Genomic DNA, 16,367 nt, shown 5'->3' with positions numbered 1-16,367 from the left:
AGCAACTACAACATGGCAGTCTTGCTCAAAACATGTAAATTGCAAAGCTGCACTGACCTACAGATCATGGGCTGGCGCAGAAAAGTCTCAGCGTAAGCCCCTGCAAGCTGACATCAGCACCGCTGTTCTCAGTCTGCAGAGATCCCTAGGTGCGCGGGGAGGTCAGTGAAAATGGGCAGACACAACTCTTCCCCAAAATGACTGATAATGCATTTTTCCCCCCCCTTTATTCAAAAGGCTGACCAGATGTTTAACCTCACCTAAGGATATCGTTTCAGTTCTCTGATAATAATTTTTCTTTTGGGGAGGAGAGGAGTGAAGAGTAGATATAAGGGGGAGTAGAGGTCTCTGTCACTACCATGTCCTTCTCAGCAAGGGTCTACACCATAGCCTGATCAACACCATACGTCAAACTACTCGTAGAAGTGCTCACTGAACAACTTGAGACCCCCACCAGTGAGCGTGCTAGCCAAATGCCGTGGTGAGCTACGAAATCTTGGGAAAGATTCCTGTTGTCTAACTCCAGCTCCTTAATTTATTTGCTTATGTTAAAAAGACAGTCACCACAGGTTCCTAACAGTGTCATTAGGCAGAAACTCTAGTGGATGGAGAGAGAACCTAGGCAGCTTTGCTCACAACTTTACCACTTGAGTTAGTTGTTATGTTTTGCAGCATGGTTATTTCCCTTCTTTTAGTTCAGCACTTTGAAAATTGCTTCTTGTGGTACTTCTGGATTGCAGGCTAAACCGTAGTTTATAGTCTTTGTAAGGGATAGAAATTTTGCCCTTTCTACCTGTCTATAAAAGGGACCATGCACACTTTCATTTAATAAAGTGGTTAGCATGAATTCCATAGTGCTCTGAGTCCTTCAGTGCGTATTTATACAATATCTGGCATCAATAATTCATCTGTTAGACTCAAATGTAAGGAAAATACATTAATAGGGTGTTCTCAGTCCTTCCATTTTCAGACCCTATGTTTATAATAGGCTACATAACTGAAAGTTTATGCAGGTCTATAAATAAGTTCCTGTAAATTCTAAAGGAACATACCCAGGCAATCACTGTACTTCAGGTTTTCTCCAGAAATCTTTCCCAAGATCTCTGATTCTACAAAGTAAACAGATCTCTTCTTCCACTGAGAAAAGCATATTAATATCTACGCTTTTAAAAACATAACAAATTAGAAAGCCAATATAATAGGGCAGGTGGAAAATATCCACGGCTATATACTCCCACTGTAAATCTGATCAATCAAAAAACAGGTATCATGATGAGTAAGTGATTTCACATTCTGTATCTATTGTTTTTAATTATTTTCTTCTGTTGAGAACAAGTAGCAATTACTATATTGCGACATTAAAATGTACCTGAAGACTTTATTTACAAACACACATAAATACTAGCAATGAATTTCAAAACAAAAACATACAACTTAAATCCATAGAAAACAAACAAGTTTACGAAAGGAAAGAAAAGCAGCATGAAATGTGTTTTTCAAACAAAATATGTTAACCCTAACAAAGGCTTACTGCAAATTAGTGCTGCAGTATCTCATACTCCAATTATTACATTACTCATATAATAACAAAACCTTGACAAAAAGAACAATCTGACTAGAAGAAAATAACTGTGGGATGGTGGTATCATTATATTGCCTGCATTTGCTGGTCTTTCCAATGTATTGAATTCATAGTGCCTCATCATCTATTAAGGAGAAAAGAGACAACACCAGCTGAATGAGGGGAAGAAGAAAATTAGATTTAAAAATGAGAAGACTCAAACAGCTCGGTAAGTGTAACCGAATCACTTCTTCTAACTCTAACTATTTATTTTATAGCATATGATGAATGCTATGAAGCCTAAATCTGGATTAAAAAAAAGCTCAGGCTCAACACCCAACACTGTAAGCTCCCCAAACTAATGTACTTAAAAACAGAACTTAAATTACACCTCTTTTTTGTGCTGCCAATATTCCTGATGAATAAACAGTTCAACCAATTAAAATTATAAAAGAAATCCTAAATGTTTGCACAGCATTAACTATCTGGCATTACCAGCACTATTTTTGGCACGTAAGACTTACACTATCATCATTATTTCAGCATGCAAAATATGAATCTTTTGGTGATGGTGGGAGTCAACCAAAACATTAAGAATGTCAGAATTCCAAAACTTGCCTGTACTTGGATTGCGCAGTTTTGTAAACAAAGGTTCGCTGTCAGGTGTCTTGGAGGGGTCAGTAGCAGCCTCTGTAGGGGGAGAGGAAAAAGTTATGAGCTTGTAAATTGAGAAGTATTTAACTTTCTGCCATGCTTCTCCAAGATATTCAAAATTAATTGGATTGACAATTTTTGAAAACTCACATATTTTCTGCATAAAAGTTATGTGCCTCAGCCCAAATTCATCTTACCTGATCAAGGCACCTAAATTATGATTCCAGACTTCCTGACATGCTCTATCTGCCACAGAAAAGGTATGCACCTGGGGATGATTTAGATTTTGAAAACCACTTCCCCCTAGAGAGCCTCAGGCAACTGAGCTACTAAGTCTGACATCTCAGTTAAGTGAGATGAACTTATATGTTGTCCTGATTAGTCACAAAGACAATGAGAATGCTTTGGTAAGTTAGGCCAAGCACAGTGTGGACACTGAAAAGTTAAAAGTGTAAAAGGTAAATATCTGTGGGAAGCAACAGTGGTCCTCTAAAGTTTTCAGGAAGTCAGATTATGCAGGAATATGGGGCAGGAATTCTCTGAGTGGTTGTTACTGCTGTGAAAAACATCCACACTTGTTTATCTGTTACGTATAGTCTTGAAAAATAAAGAGTGCATTTAATTCCCCTCACAGGAAAAAGAAGCTGAGAGAATACAGCAGCTCTGGCTTAAGCCTCTGACAGTTCCCTTTTCTGTGTCTTTAGCAAAAAAAAAAAAAAAAAGACAAAAAGCAGAACCACAAAAGTACGATTTCTCTGTGAAATTAAAAAAAAAAATTAGAAAAGAAACAGCTCCCACAAGGATGCTGATTCAGGTCTGAAAAAACATCTATAAGGGTCCCCAGCTAGTTATATTCTATCCAAGTTCTCTTTGTAGGGAAAGTCCAACTTATATTTATGAAAACAACTTCCTACACGTGAGCGAAGAGCAACGTGACAGCATCATCTTTCTTAGCTTGCACACTGCCAGTTCTGTCCCAATTCCTTTCATATAGGCATTCATCAGAGCAAGGAAAATTACTAAAGCATTTCACATACATAACCTGGATACTCCAGACCCCAGAGAATGGACTGACAGGGATCAGGCTGATGTTTATGTTATGGTGCTGCTGAGGAAAGCAGAGAGGAGCAGCAGAGGCAGGCTGCACAGCTATTCACAAGGGAGACGGCTGGAAGGAACAGAAGTGCCATATTGTCCTTCCCCTTTCGGTAGCATCCAGGAGGTTCATGGAGAGGGAGGCAGCACAGTTGTTTTCTATGGAAAACAGGGAAGTACGAACCTCAGGTACAGCCAAAAATAGCTGTCCTCCACTCTGGCTGAAAGTCTATCCCCAACACATCCAAAGAGGACAGGTGGACTTCTCACAGGCCATTCACTGACACCTCAGTGACATGAAAAGCCCCAAACAACCCTCATCTTTCACATTCACTCCTGGCTATTCAGTTTTGTCACAAACAGAAATTGCCCAGATAAAGATATAAGCAGGGTTTAAAAAGCAAGTGCATTTGTGATAAAGTGCTGGAGGATAATAGTTCTCAGAGTGGTTCGGAGAACTTAGTCATTTTCTTCCCCTGCATTTTTAGCTGAGTCCTCAGGTGCCTTGAAAAAGCGCTTTGAAAAAGTTTCAATATAAGTTGAGGATTTTTAATGGAAAAAGTCCGTATTTGCTAATCACACTTGCTTCATATGCTGATACATAAACACACACGGTTGTCAAGCTACATTTGCCCTGGCAAAGGCAAACTTCAAATTTCTGGAGCTATGTATATTTCAATTCTTGACCACAGTTTAACATTAGTGTATTTTTTGTTACTTTTTAAAACACTACAGTGATTAATGACAGTGAAAGAAACACAGTGCATGTGTTTACTTTGATGTGTTTCACATGAACATTTTAAAATATACACACTAAATGTGAGTTTCAAAATTTAAAACAAAAAGCAAAATAACAAAAAACCCCAAAGGAACTTTTAGCGCTCACTTGCTCCACTTTCTTCATACATAGATTTATGAACGCTGGGAATGAGTCCAGCTGAATGCTAAGTTGCATCTTGTATAACGTGAACAATTAAGTAGACAATCCTTCCTAATGTAGCTGTTTTTAATGAAGTTCACATCTTTATTTAGTTGATATGTACTTTTCCTAACCTTCTAGTAACACTCTGAATTTATCCATCCCTGCTAAGCCTGGGAGACACCTGCACGTAGGGAGTGCTCAGTGTAACAAACCCAAGGGATATAGTGTCCCATCTCTTCCTCATCAATCTTCTGCCTTCCCAACCCACATAATGGCCCTCCATCACTAAGGCTTGCTCCATGCTATCCCAGGCTCAGCATCATCTACTCGTCCCCTTTGGATACACAGCCTGGTCCTGTAGCTGCCTTGGCTCAGCCAGTTGCTCTTCCCCATGCGAACAGCAGCACAGCTCTGCCCGTATAGTTATTTGGTTCTCCCCAAGCTCCATGGGATTCATCACTGCACAGAGGACAGAAGCGATCATACCCTAATGAACAGTCTGAGTTGCAGCCTTCAGTCCCAGTATCTCATGCTGATGTGATCAGAGTGTATGTCATGTTCTCCACACAGCTGCCACAGAAGATGGTTGATCAGAAGGGACACGCACATGCACGCACACACAAGAAGAAGGGAAGGAGTGGGTAAAGGCAAAAGTGGTTTCTTTTGAGTTTCTTTCACCTTCAGTTTCCTCAAAACATAGGCAATACCCTACTCCATTTCCAGGAGCATCTGAAGTATATTTTTGTTACAGATTGGCTCTACTACATGTCAAGTTGGCAGATAAAAAGAGGCAATTGGGAGAATGCCTGCTTGGAAAACTGCATGCAATATTAACATGGCCTTAAGGTTGGAGAAGGCCCTATTTATCTGAATTTAAACACTTCATGACTAGAAAAATGCTGAGCAACGGATTTTTGAAGTTAGGTGTCCAAATCTAACTTGTGTGTGTTCTGGCCTGAAGCCAGGAAAGGTAACTGGATTTCTTTAATGTCATTAACATTTATCAATCCTCGTATATGGGCAAGGTTCTCTTACAGCTAAATAAAGAAAGACTTCTTAAAAAGCAGTATTGTAGCAATTTTCTAGCAAAACTAAGACTTAAAATAGGTCTTTTTTTTTTTTAGTTTTAAGATTCACGTCCAGATATTAAATAATCTTACAGAAAATAAGCAGATGAAAGGGACGCTACAGGAAGAGCTTTTTTGTTGAAACCTAAAGGAAAACATCAGATGATTGCCACTACACCTACTACAACAGTTTCTATAGCTCAGCCCTGAGAAACTTTTTCATCTACAAGAATAACAAGTGAGAGGTAAGACCTTTCTGACTGAATATTATACTCTCTACCAATTGTCTTGCAGCTGTAAGCTGCAGGTAACACACAGTCAGTACAGGTCAGCTCACTAACAGATATGCCAGCACAGCTTGCTATTCTCCTAGGACAACATTCACTACAAGGATACAAAACAATGACACAAGGGTACAGAGGGGCACAATTAATTCTGTCCCAGGGAAGCATCTCAGTTAGCAAACCCCTCTCTAAATTGCCAGAGAGACAGATGACAGGCACTCCCAGGAGGCAGCTGAACCCACCTAAAGCCTAAACCCACCTGTACCATCCCCTGCAAGTATATGCCTCTGTCTCCATTGAGCTGACAGACACCTCCAGCAATGCAGAGTGAATCCAGGTACAGTACCCTTACAGCTACACCACAGGAGGGAGTTCTGAGGTAAACACAATGCAGGACAATTAAATGCCAACACTGGGTTGATAAGCGTGACTACTTTGCTTAAGTTATAGTCTACTGTTCATTCACTATTAACCAAATCACACAAAGTTCATCTAAAAATGTGGGTGATGTGTCCATCAGTCATACTGGAGTCTACAGATGGAACCTCAGAATCCTGAAGCTGAGCAAAAGAGACTGTAAAAGCTTAAATGAAGCTTTCCATTACAGAAAAAGAGAAAAGCCTATCATATTTTGTGGAGGTCAGACATACAACGAGGCAAATTCTATAAAATATATAAACAGAACAAAGTGAAAATGAACCAGCTGTCAAAGGATTTCTGGCAATAATTTCTTCCACAATGGACAGATATGAGGCACTAATGAATCTGGCCGTTAAAAAAAAAAAAAAGTGTTCACTGGTACAGCAACATGAATAAATTGGAAAAAAACATAAAACTCCCACTAAAATCTATGAAACTGTTAGGGACGATGCAAGGTCTATTCACCCTTTTTTTTTTTTTTAAATTGCTTATGGAATACTATATATAACAGGCTAATATCAAGTTATATGGAATTCCCACGCAAAAAGCTGCCAGCCAAGCAAGCAAAAAAGTTGTAAATATCTGTCAATTGCGTAAGAGGAAAAAACCCTCTGAGAGCACAAATTTCTCTACCACCATCATCCTGCAAAAAACAGGATTATTTAAAAGTCTGGAAATATAAAGTTAAGATTTCATTTAAAAACAGCTATTAAACCATACGTCACCTACACAAGTCTTTTCCATTCCCTCCTTAACTTCTAACCATGCACGAAAGGTGTGTCAGTTGGAGACATTATGATGGAGCCCATTAAAAGGACATTTTATGGAAGACTTTAAACTATGTATCCTAAGGGTACAGATATGTCAGATCTAATAATCACTTTATTTATGTTCTTTTTAGAATCAGTCAACCCTGAAGTAAATGGTTTCAATTCAGTGCCTGTGTCCTCTGTTCTGCAGCATGCTCTGAGAAGAGCCCAGTAAAAATTAATTGATAAATCCAGTACTTTGTACCACCCAAACTTTTGACAAATTTTGTAAGCTACAAGGTAATTAACTATTAGCATAATGAATGAATTCAGGTATGCACAGACTGAGGATACAGTTTCATGAATGGCTTCATGACCAAAGATCACAGGCCACTGAAAAGTGCAATCCTGAGGTCCCCACTCCTGCTCCCTCCCTGTTGCACATCTCTGCTGCTTTTTTTCCATCACAACTAGCAATCTCGTGGCCACACAACAAGCCAGCTCAGTTCACTGATCCCGTTGAGAAATAACCAGTCACAAAAAAGTAGTATTAATTTTCACCCAGATCAGTAAGCTATTCTCACTCACCATATGGTTACACGATCACCGGAACAAAGGGACAGAACCCATGGCAGAAGCAGATGGCATAGAAACAACATAGAAAATATATGACACTGGAGTCTTTGACCAGTGTAAGCTAACTAGAAAACTAGATCCTATGTCACTTTACAGAGGTGGGAAAGCAAGAGATGAGCCACAAGACTACCATGTTTCTTCCCTAGCTTACAATACTCTCAGGGGAGTACTAAATGGCACACAGCTCTATTCACCTCTGCAAACAGATTCTTTTGCAGGTGCTTACATATAAGGTATGGCTTTACACTTGCATACATTTGATTTTTGGAAATATCTTCTTAGTTGTTACTCAGTTATGTTAACTTGATGTTATTTCACCACTTTATCCTCTCCTTGATCATACATAGTACTAACTTCAGTGAGGGGACTTTTGCCATGCCTGTTGTAAAAGACAGAATGGTTATCAGTTTGGTAATCACAGCATTTATTATTTCATGCCCTAAGGAAATAATGTTTAATGTGACATAATTTACGCCCCTTAAAATCTTTCTGGATCCCATTTCACCTGAAAATCCTACAATAAAACACAATGATATCTAAAAAGGGCGCTGTTTTCTATCTCCAGCAAAACTTCACATGGAAATGCTACTAGATGGTTTGAGTGGTCTTTTGCTCCAGTACACAGCTATGCAATACAGATAAATATTAAGACTTCTGCCTGAGAGCATCTTTTGGCTTCCCTTTATGCTGGCACAGTTGACTTTGGCCAAAAAAACACGTTCATAGACTCACTGGCAGCAATGGACAGCACTAATTCATCCATTACTGAAACCTAGATGCAAGGCAGACCATGCAGGGGTTCAAGCTGAATGAAGGAGAGGTCAATCTTGAGAAGTTCAAGAACAGGTTATCACTTGAAAGGATAAAAACTTCAGACTTCCCTTCTCAATATTTATAGGGTCAACACTGGTGCAGCTGTATTACTGGCTGAATCAGCCCTATTCCCATGTGCAGAGAGGCCTAAGTTGGCATAAGTTGGTCTCTTCCAAGCCAGATGGCAGACAGGAGAAGTAGGAGATGGTGTTACACATTAAAACATCTCTTTTCAGTTATTTTATTTGCTATGCTTCCTTCTGGCTCCTTAGCTTGCCAGTTATATCTGCTTTATACACAGCTGAGCTCAGTATGTCTTTTAAGAGATGACATGTAAGAAATGGTGCAAATTACCTGCAGGCAAAAGGCTTTGTTCAGGAGATGCAAATGCCAATTTAGGGGGGGGATTAAGTAAAATATGCCCACATAGTGCTAACTTCTAAAATATGCATATTCACATTCACCTTATTAAAAAGGTATATAAATACGTGCATATATTTTATATATTATTTCTAATGTTTTAAGTCAGCTGTTAAAAAACATACATATTTGTTTACTGTAAACATTATTTCCAAGTTCTTTATCTAAATTATTCTGGAAGTATTAATGTTCAAGTATCCTGCTCAGTTTCGATATTCATTATAATTCTGAATCAAACTCCCTAACAGTCCAGCACTGTTTTGTATTTTGTAGCAGATAAATTGAACTGAATGGAGAAAAAAAAAACAAACCTAAACCTGCCTACTTCAGATTTTAAAGCAAACTACTTTTATGCATTAAGTATTCCACAGCTGCTTTTGCTATGACATCTTCTCTCAATATGACCCAAAATTTTCAAGTCAAACGCTTCCTCTGTTGTTGCACAGAGACAAAGGTTCCTTAGTCTCATTTGAAAGAACGAAGGATTAATTTAATGTGTGCTGATGCCCTATGGTTTGGCATCACAGTCCATTTATTTCTGCCTCCATCTGACTTTTGGCATATATAAGATTTGTTCAAACAACTTGCCAAGTCTAATGTGAAACTGCTCCTTTTATTTTTAAATAAGTAATTCCTAAAAATAATAGGATTGTTAAATTTCCCTCCCCCCTCACAATCCTTCCAGTGCTATTCATATGGCAGTTCCCATAAAAAAATAAAAAAGCTAATCAATTTACGGTTTAAGAAAACAGCAGACTGAAAAAATGTAGTCAACTAAACTTATCTAGTTCAGAAAAATAAAGGTTGAAAATAATTTTCATCTTGCAGCTAACCCCTACTTCTTTTCCTAAGACAGACAAACACAGAACAAATTAAACACAGCAGTCTTAACTTCAGGTGTAGAGTGCAACACCAGACTCAGAAAACTGCCTTCAATTCCTGACCTCTTTGCTAAAACCAGTGAAAGATATAAATAGTTCCAGTTCTGACATAACACCTATCCCTGAGAAAGTGTACTGAAGACACTGCCCTTCACACCCACCCTGTTAAGCAGCTAGTGTGATTTTGGTTGCTATTGGTAAGACCAGTTCAAAGCCATTACGTAAGAATGTTTATTTGTTACATGCAGCCAGATCAGATCTATGTCACCCACAGCGACTCTACTGCAGTATTTGAGGGTCTTCCATAGTCCTGCGCTTACAACCCTACAATCAGGTGGGGTCTCAGTATTATTTCTCTGTCTAGAAAATAATTCTAGTTCTCATGATTTTCAGAGAAAACATTAAAAATGGAAGTTCCATGGGCCCAACTCATAAAGAAAGTAGAAATCTCCTATATGCACACACACAAAAAATTCTCAGTGGTTCGGGAAGTAGAATTTTAAAAAAATGTATATGAATACCCAGTAAACACAGACAGAATCTCCTCTACTAAATACATCATTAGCAGCTTTCTAGCTGTGAGATGGCCAGATCTTAATCCTCAGAAGCTACTTCTTTGCCCTTGTACCTATTCAGTAGCTAGACCAGTACAACAGAAAGCCTGTCTAGCAAGCTCTATGTTCTCAGGCGAGGCTTGGACACATGGATAATATAACATCCCTGACTATCCAACTACTACGAGAAATGCAGAAAAGCACAATCTGGAAATTCAGCCACCCACCAATGAAGTCCATGTGGGTCATTCAGGACTTATTACCACTTTGGTGCCTCTGTACTATGATTCCTCCAGAACTCCAGATTCGGGAGGTCTTCTTAACAATTGACGTCAACTATCCTGCACAAAGCAAGTTCAGATCCGCATTTCCAGCCAAGCTAATAAAATCCCCTGGAACGTGGAGAACAGCACAGAAACACCCAAGTGGGTCTGCACAGAGCCAGCTTGGGTCCATCAGGACTTATTAGTTCAGACACTGTCTGAAAGCAGCTGCGCTGCAAAGCTGGTCCTGGAAATAGCAGAGATGTGTTAACATGGCACAGCACTTCAACTAATAAACTGTTAGTGCTGAGCTGAGTCTGCTCTAGGCCAAATCTGGTGCCTGTATAGCACAGCATAGTTAATCTGCAACTGGAGAAACTGCCCAAAGACTCTATTTTGAGTCCAGCATGCACAGTTCTACCCCTACCCACATGCCCAAGTTTTCTGTCCTCATTGCCTCCCTCCATATGACCAATCTCTCCATCTACGTTCATCCTATTTGTTCATCTTTTTCTCACTTGACTCTGCACATCCATTTCTCAAGCTTCCTCTAAATGTCTGTGATAAGGCTGCACAATGTACACGAGTGGCTTCCAGCCTTTCAGGAATGATTATCATGGTTACCACCCTCTCCTCATCCTACCTTCATCAGACCAACACTTCCTAACTCCTCTCCCCTTGACTTCTGGCTTCCCCCTTTGTCCTGCCCTTGGTGTTTCAATTCCTAACATAGGAACAATTATACTTATAAAAACAAAACAAAAAACTGATTGTATTGGCACATCAAATCATCCTGCCTCCATGGAAAAAAATAAGTATCAGCAGAAACACCATCATCAGAGCTTTCACCAGGACAGGGATAGGCTACCATTTCTAAAAGTAAAGTTTGCTACCTCATCTAGAAGTTACTTACCAGCGAGCCCAGATATGACTGACTGAGGCTCTCCTTTTCCCTGGTGTGACTCTCCCATGCCAAACAGCCTGGGTGTCTTGGTGTGAGAAAGGGCTGGTGAGAGCAAAGACTTCTCATTGGGCTGCTGATAACAACAAATGAGGAAAGAAAGCCATAGGAAAGACTAACTGAAATGAAGCACAGGGTGACTGGCCTGCTGACTGAACATCACCTTTGCCTCTCAGCTCAGGCAACTCTGCTCCTTCTTCCCACCTTCACCCACCTCTATAATCCATACAAACTACTCGCTGAGCTATACAGTTTGTAGCTTTGTCCTATGATCAGCAGGCATGAGATGGGCACTAATGATCAAAATTTTACAGTACTGGAAATACAATGATAGAGTTAACCACTTGCAACGGAAAGTGACAGAGGCAGGCTGCCTAGAACAGTTCAAGAGGGCTGGGATAACACACACAATTGGTAAAACACACGCTCCAACTGCATTACTCTTCTAGCCATAATCATGACTTCAACAAAGAACATGGGCAGTTCTACCCAACTGAGGAAATTCCTTGTTTCTGAGCTGTTTCCAGAACACTGAAATCAATACAAAAAATTAAGAGCAGAAACAAAATTGAAATTTACCTCTTCAGTCTTCAAACGTGCTCTGAACAGCAGAGCAGGAATTTATTGTCTATGCAATATAACAAAGTGTATAAACGTGTACTGAAACAAGGAGATCAGTAATAATTTTATAACCTCCAATACTAAAGCAGACAAGCATACTCTGCTCACTTTCTATGGCAATTAGAAAATTAAATCTGCCGGCTTTTTAGCTGCTGTATTCCAGATACCAACCCAATGCTGTCAGTTGCTGAAGTCCAAATTAGAAAGAATCTCACCTTTCAATTACACGTGCTTTTTACAGTTAAGTGTTCCTACATGTCACATAAGCAGCAAAACCATGGTCAGAGACTTGTGCAAAATCAGACAGATTCCCAGAATGACATAATAACTACGGAATCAGAGGAACACATGCATCATCGTTCAGAACTCCAGCCCTGTCTTTGCCTTGTTCTAAGAAGCTATTGTTGAAACTCTAACAGTATGAATGATTGAAAAAAAAAAAAACCACGATGCTTAAGAAAGCAAGTTTCAGTTCTCATTGTTTTGCTTCCATACTTCTGACCGACCTCATTCTTTTTCAGACTAAGGAATCTAGCCTCTTTGCAGAACTAGTCACTATCTCCACCCATACAGGAACTTCTAAGATGTCACAATCAAAACAAGATGAACAGCATATATCCAAGTGGAGATACTATTAGGTTGTGTAGGCTGGTATAAATTATTAACCTTACAAGCTGTCCTAGGAGGCAGACTACCCAGGTGAGCAGTTCAAACTAACTTAAGCACTTGACACCGGGACCTTAGAAACAGCCTTTATTACAAAACAAGTATTGGAGCTTCTTACATAGCATTAAAACACACCTTGCTCCTTCCTTCCACTATGCACAGGATAATGGCCACAGATACAAGTAGATAAATAGGCTATTTACACCTAGAAGGTGTTGGAAGACTTATTAACGAATGGTATTAAACTCACATCCAGAACCAAGTCCTGCAATTATTTACACAGCCATTTTTACGCATGTATGTTGCATAATGCCATGCGGGGTATTACAAAGATACGTACTGCCATATGAATAAAATTTAACAGTCAAATAAAAAGCATTTTTTGCTATAAATCCAACTGCATCCATCTTCGTTCCTAAAAGTGGTCAGGTCTTCCCACTAAATATTCTGCTAAATGGACAACAAAGAACTTCTGAGATCCATTTAACAAAGCAGTTAAGAAATACAAAACTTCGAAAAGTGATAGCCGTCACCTTTAAAAATCTCTTTCCGGAAAAAAATGTTCAAACTAAAATCATTAAATGTATTTCATTTCAGCAGTCCTATTCATACAATTGGCAAGTCCCATCAGTCATGGATTTCTGAAATTATCAGCCACACTTTTTCTAAAATCACTATGTGCTTTGGGGCTCTACTAAGGCTTAATAAACTTTCTTACAGGTCTGGAGTACTATATAAATCTTGTCAGAGCACTGCTGGCATAATTGGTAATACAAACTGTCTGGCTTCATGAAAGTTACAAGCTCTGGCTCCAATCCTGCAAACACTTACTGAAGAATTTAACTTACTGCACAGAACTGACTACTCATGCATAAGTTAAGCATATTTGTAAATATTTGCACAGTATGGACATCTGTTGGCATAGCCAGTCATCTGATACAAGATTCAGCTTTAAATCCTAGTCTGCAGAGAGTCAATATTAAAAAAAAAGGAATTCCTCACTCTTAAATTCCTTTCTTAGGCATCAAGCATGTCAGATAACATAGGGTGGTATTGAAAAGTTAAAACCAGAGGAACAGAGGAATCAGTGAAATCATAACAACTGGTTCTGTTTCTCATGTAACTAGAGAAGCTTGATTTCTTATGGATGCATGTCTGAAGACTGAGCTCCTGCCTTCTTTTCAACTTTTGCTGAACTAAGCTCTTGCTATACCTTTCCTTCAGCAGTGCCATTTACAGCATTTCTCACATCATCGCAGACATTTTCACAAAGCTCATAAAATTACTCCAAATAGCTCCTCCTTTTTCTCAGGTTTAGTTGAAATTAACACTCAAAAGTTTTGAGTGGGGTAAGAAACAGGCACAGTACAAAGCTGGCCCACATATAGTTATGGAAGCTGCATTTCCTTAGGAAATCAAACTAAAAAAAAAAGCACTTACAAAATGCCTCCTTTCTCTTAGTGTCTTGGAGTTTGAGCACATCCTGTTTCACTCATACTCTTTAACATAAAAACCTTTTGTAATCTGTGAATTTAAAATTTTAAAACCTGAGACTAGGCAGAAATAAACGTAAAGGGGGAAAGGCATCTTCCCATTTATTCAGTGCTAAGAAAGACAAACTAAGCCTACAGAGTGTTTAAGGCCTTGTATATATTGCATCTGCAGAGCTGCCATGTGGAGGTCTGTGTCTTTAGCCTATAGAGAGGAGGAGCTGAGGGGATCTCACTCTGGCTTCCAAGGAGTTTGTTTTAAAGCTGAGCCTTAGGTCACAAAACCGCTTCCTTCAAAAAAACGCAGGAAAGGACTAAGGGGATGGAGGCAAGGTGGGCTGCCAGCAGCAGGGAGATGACGGCAAGGCTCCATCAGGGACCTCAGTGACAAGATCTCTGTTTTACAGCTCCTCTGTTTGCAAACCAGGGGTGAGCTGACCTTTGGAAAACCCTAATGACACACAAAAATAAAACGGACAGATGCAGTGAGGGAAAGAGGGTCCCTCGAGAGGGGAAGGCGGGGGGGGGATGCTCTGTCGGGCCTTGGGTAAAGGCTGTATCTCAAACCATCCTTAACCACACCAGGGCTAGGGCTGGCTGCGCACAGCAGCCCAGAGACCTGCCCCACGCCCTCACAGAAGGGCGCCCGTCTCCTGCCCATCCCCGCCGCGATGCGGGCAAGCGCCGCCAACAACACTCAGCGGGGCGCGGTGGAAGACGAGAAACCGGAGCTGCGGCGGGGCCTGTCCCACCTCGGGGCCCCGCTGAGTTACCTGGCGCAAGGAGCACCCACTGGCCCGGGTGCGCGTCCGCGGGACGCTGCTTGGCGCCGTGCATGCTCCGTACGCCCCGGCGGCGGCCGTCGCCCGCGCTCCCGCCGCCTCTCCCGCCGCCGCCGCCGCAACATGGCGGCCAAGGCGGGGCCACCAGAGGCGGGAGCGGAGAGGCGGGAAAAGACGCCGCGCGCTCCCGCAGCCCCGCGCGCCGCGGCAGGACGGCGCCACCCCGCGGGCGTGAGGAGGGGGGCGCGGGCGGCAGCAGGGCACGGAGGTGACTGGGGCTGGGCGGCTGCTTCCCCTCCGCTCCCCCCTTCCCGCCTGGAGGGAATGGTACAAGCCACTGTACGGCAAAGCCGCTCCTCTCCGCCCGCCCCGCCAGTGGCCTGCGGGCTGTGGGGCGGGGGGGGAGGAGGAAAGGGGGGGAGGAAAGGGGAGGAGGAAAGGGGAGGAGGAAAGGGGGGGAGGGCGGGCAGCCGGTCGGACGCGTCCCAGGAGCGGACGGGCGTTGGCGGCCTGCCACCAGCGGTGTTCCCCAGGGCTCAGTGTTGAGGTCCGTTCTCTTTAATATCTTTATCAACGACCCGGGCGAGGGGATTGAGTGTGCCCTCAGTAAGTTTGCAAACAACACCGAGTTGGGTGGGAGTGTTGATCTGCCTGAGGGTAGGAAGGCTCCACGGAGGGATCAGGACCATGTGGTGGGGTGGATCAATGGGTGGATCACAGGGTGGATCAATGGGCTGAGGCCAATGGCATGAGGTTCAACAAGGCCAAGTGCTGGGTCCTGCATTTGGGTCACAACACCCCCATGCAGCGCTACAGGCTTGGGGAAGAGTGGCTGGAAAGCTGCCCGGCAGAAAAGGACCTGGGGGTGTTTGTCAACTGCTGACTGAATATGAGCCAGCAGTGTGCCCAGGTGACCATGAAGGCCAAGAGCATCCTGGCCTGTATCAGGAGCAGTGTGGTGAGCAGGACTAGGGAAGTGACTGTCCCCCTGGACTCAGCACTGGGGAGGCCCCACCTCAAGTGCAGTGTCCAGTTTTGGGCCCCTCGCCACAAAAAAGACATTGAATCACAGAATGTGTTGGGTTGGAAGGGACCCTTAAAGGTCATCTAGTCCAACCCCCTGCAATAAGCAGGGACATCTTTAACTAGATCAGGTTGCTCAGAGCCTCATCAAGCCTGGCCTTGAATATCTCCAGGAATGGGGCCTCCACCGCCTCTCTGGGCAACCTGTTCAAACACATTGAGGTGCTGGAGCGGCTCCAGAGAAGGGCAACAAAGCTGGTGAGGGGTCTGGAGAGCAAGTCTTATGAGGAGCAGCTGAGGGAACTGGGGTTGTTTAGCCTAGAGAAAAGGACGTTGAGGGGAGACCTTGTCACTTTCTACAACTACCTGAAAGGATGTTGTAGAGAGGTGGGGGTTGGTCTCTTCTCCCAAGTAACAAGCTATAGGACAAGAGGAAATGGCCTCAGGTTGCACCAGGGAAGGTTTAGACTAGATATTAGGAAAAATTTCTTCCCTGAAAGGGTTA

At 42.0% G+C, this 16,367-nt stretch overlaps 1 protein-coding gene across 3 annotated transcripts in view; it reads right to left on the bottom strand.

Moving 5' to 3' along the window:
• Positions 1 to 15,039, bottom strand: part of RNASEH2B (ribonuclease H2 subunit B) — a 44,563-nt gene extending 29,524 nt beyond the window's left edge. For 2 of the 3 annotated variants that reach the window (XM_074566378.1, XM_074566373.1), the window contains exons 1-2: positions 14,831 to 14,973; positions 2,180 to 2,251 (exon numbers count right to left, since the gene is read on the bottom strand). In XM_074566378.1, the coding sequence (XP_074422479.1) occupies positions 2,180 to 2,251; positions 14,831 to 14,894 (136 nt within the window). In that variant the 5' untranslated portion in view covers positions 14,895 to 14,973. Of the gene's footprint in view, positions 1 to 2,179; positions 2,252 to 14,830 lie in introns of all 3 variants that reach the window. The other variant, XM_074566370.1, reaches the window with a different exon arrangement.
• Between the last annotated feature and the right edge of the window lie 1,328 nt (positions 15,040 to 16,367).

Source organism: Larus michahellis, chromosome 1 (assembly GCF_964199755.1).
Source record: "Larus michahellis chromosome 1, bLarMic1.1, whole genome shotgun sequence".
NCBI lineage: Eukaryota > Metazoa > Chordata > Aves > Charadriiformes > Laridae > Larus > Larus michahellis.
The sequence above is the reverse complement of the archived record's forward strand: the minus strand, read 5'-3'. Positions and strand labels throughout refer to the sequence as shown.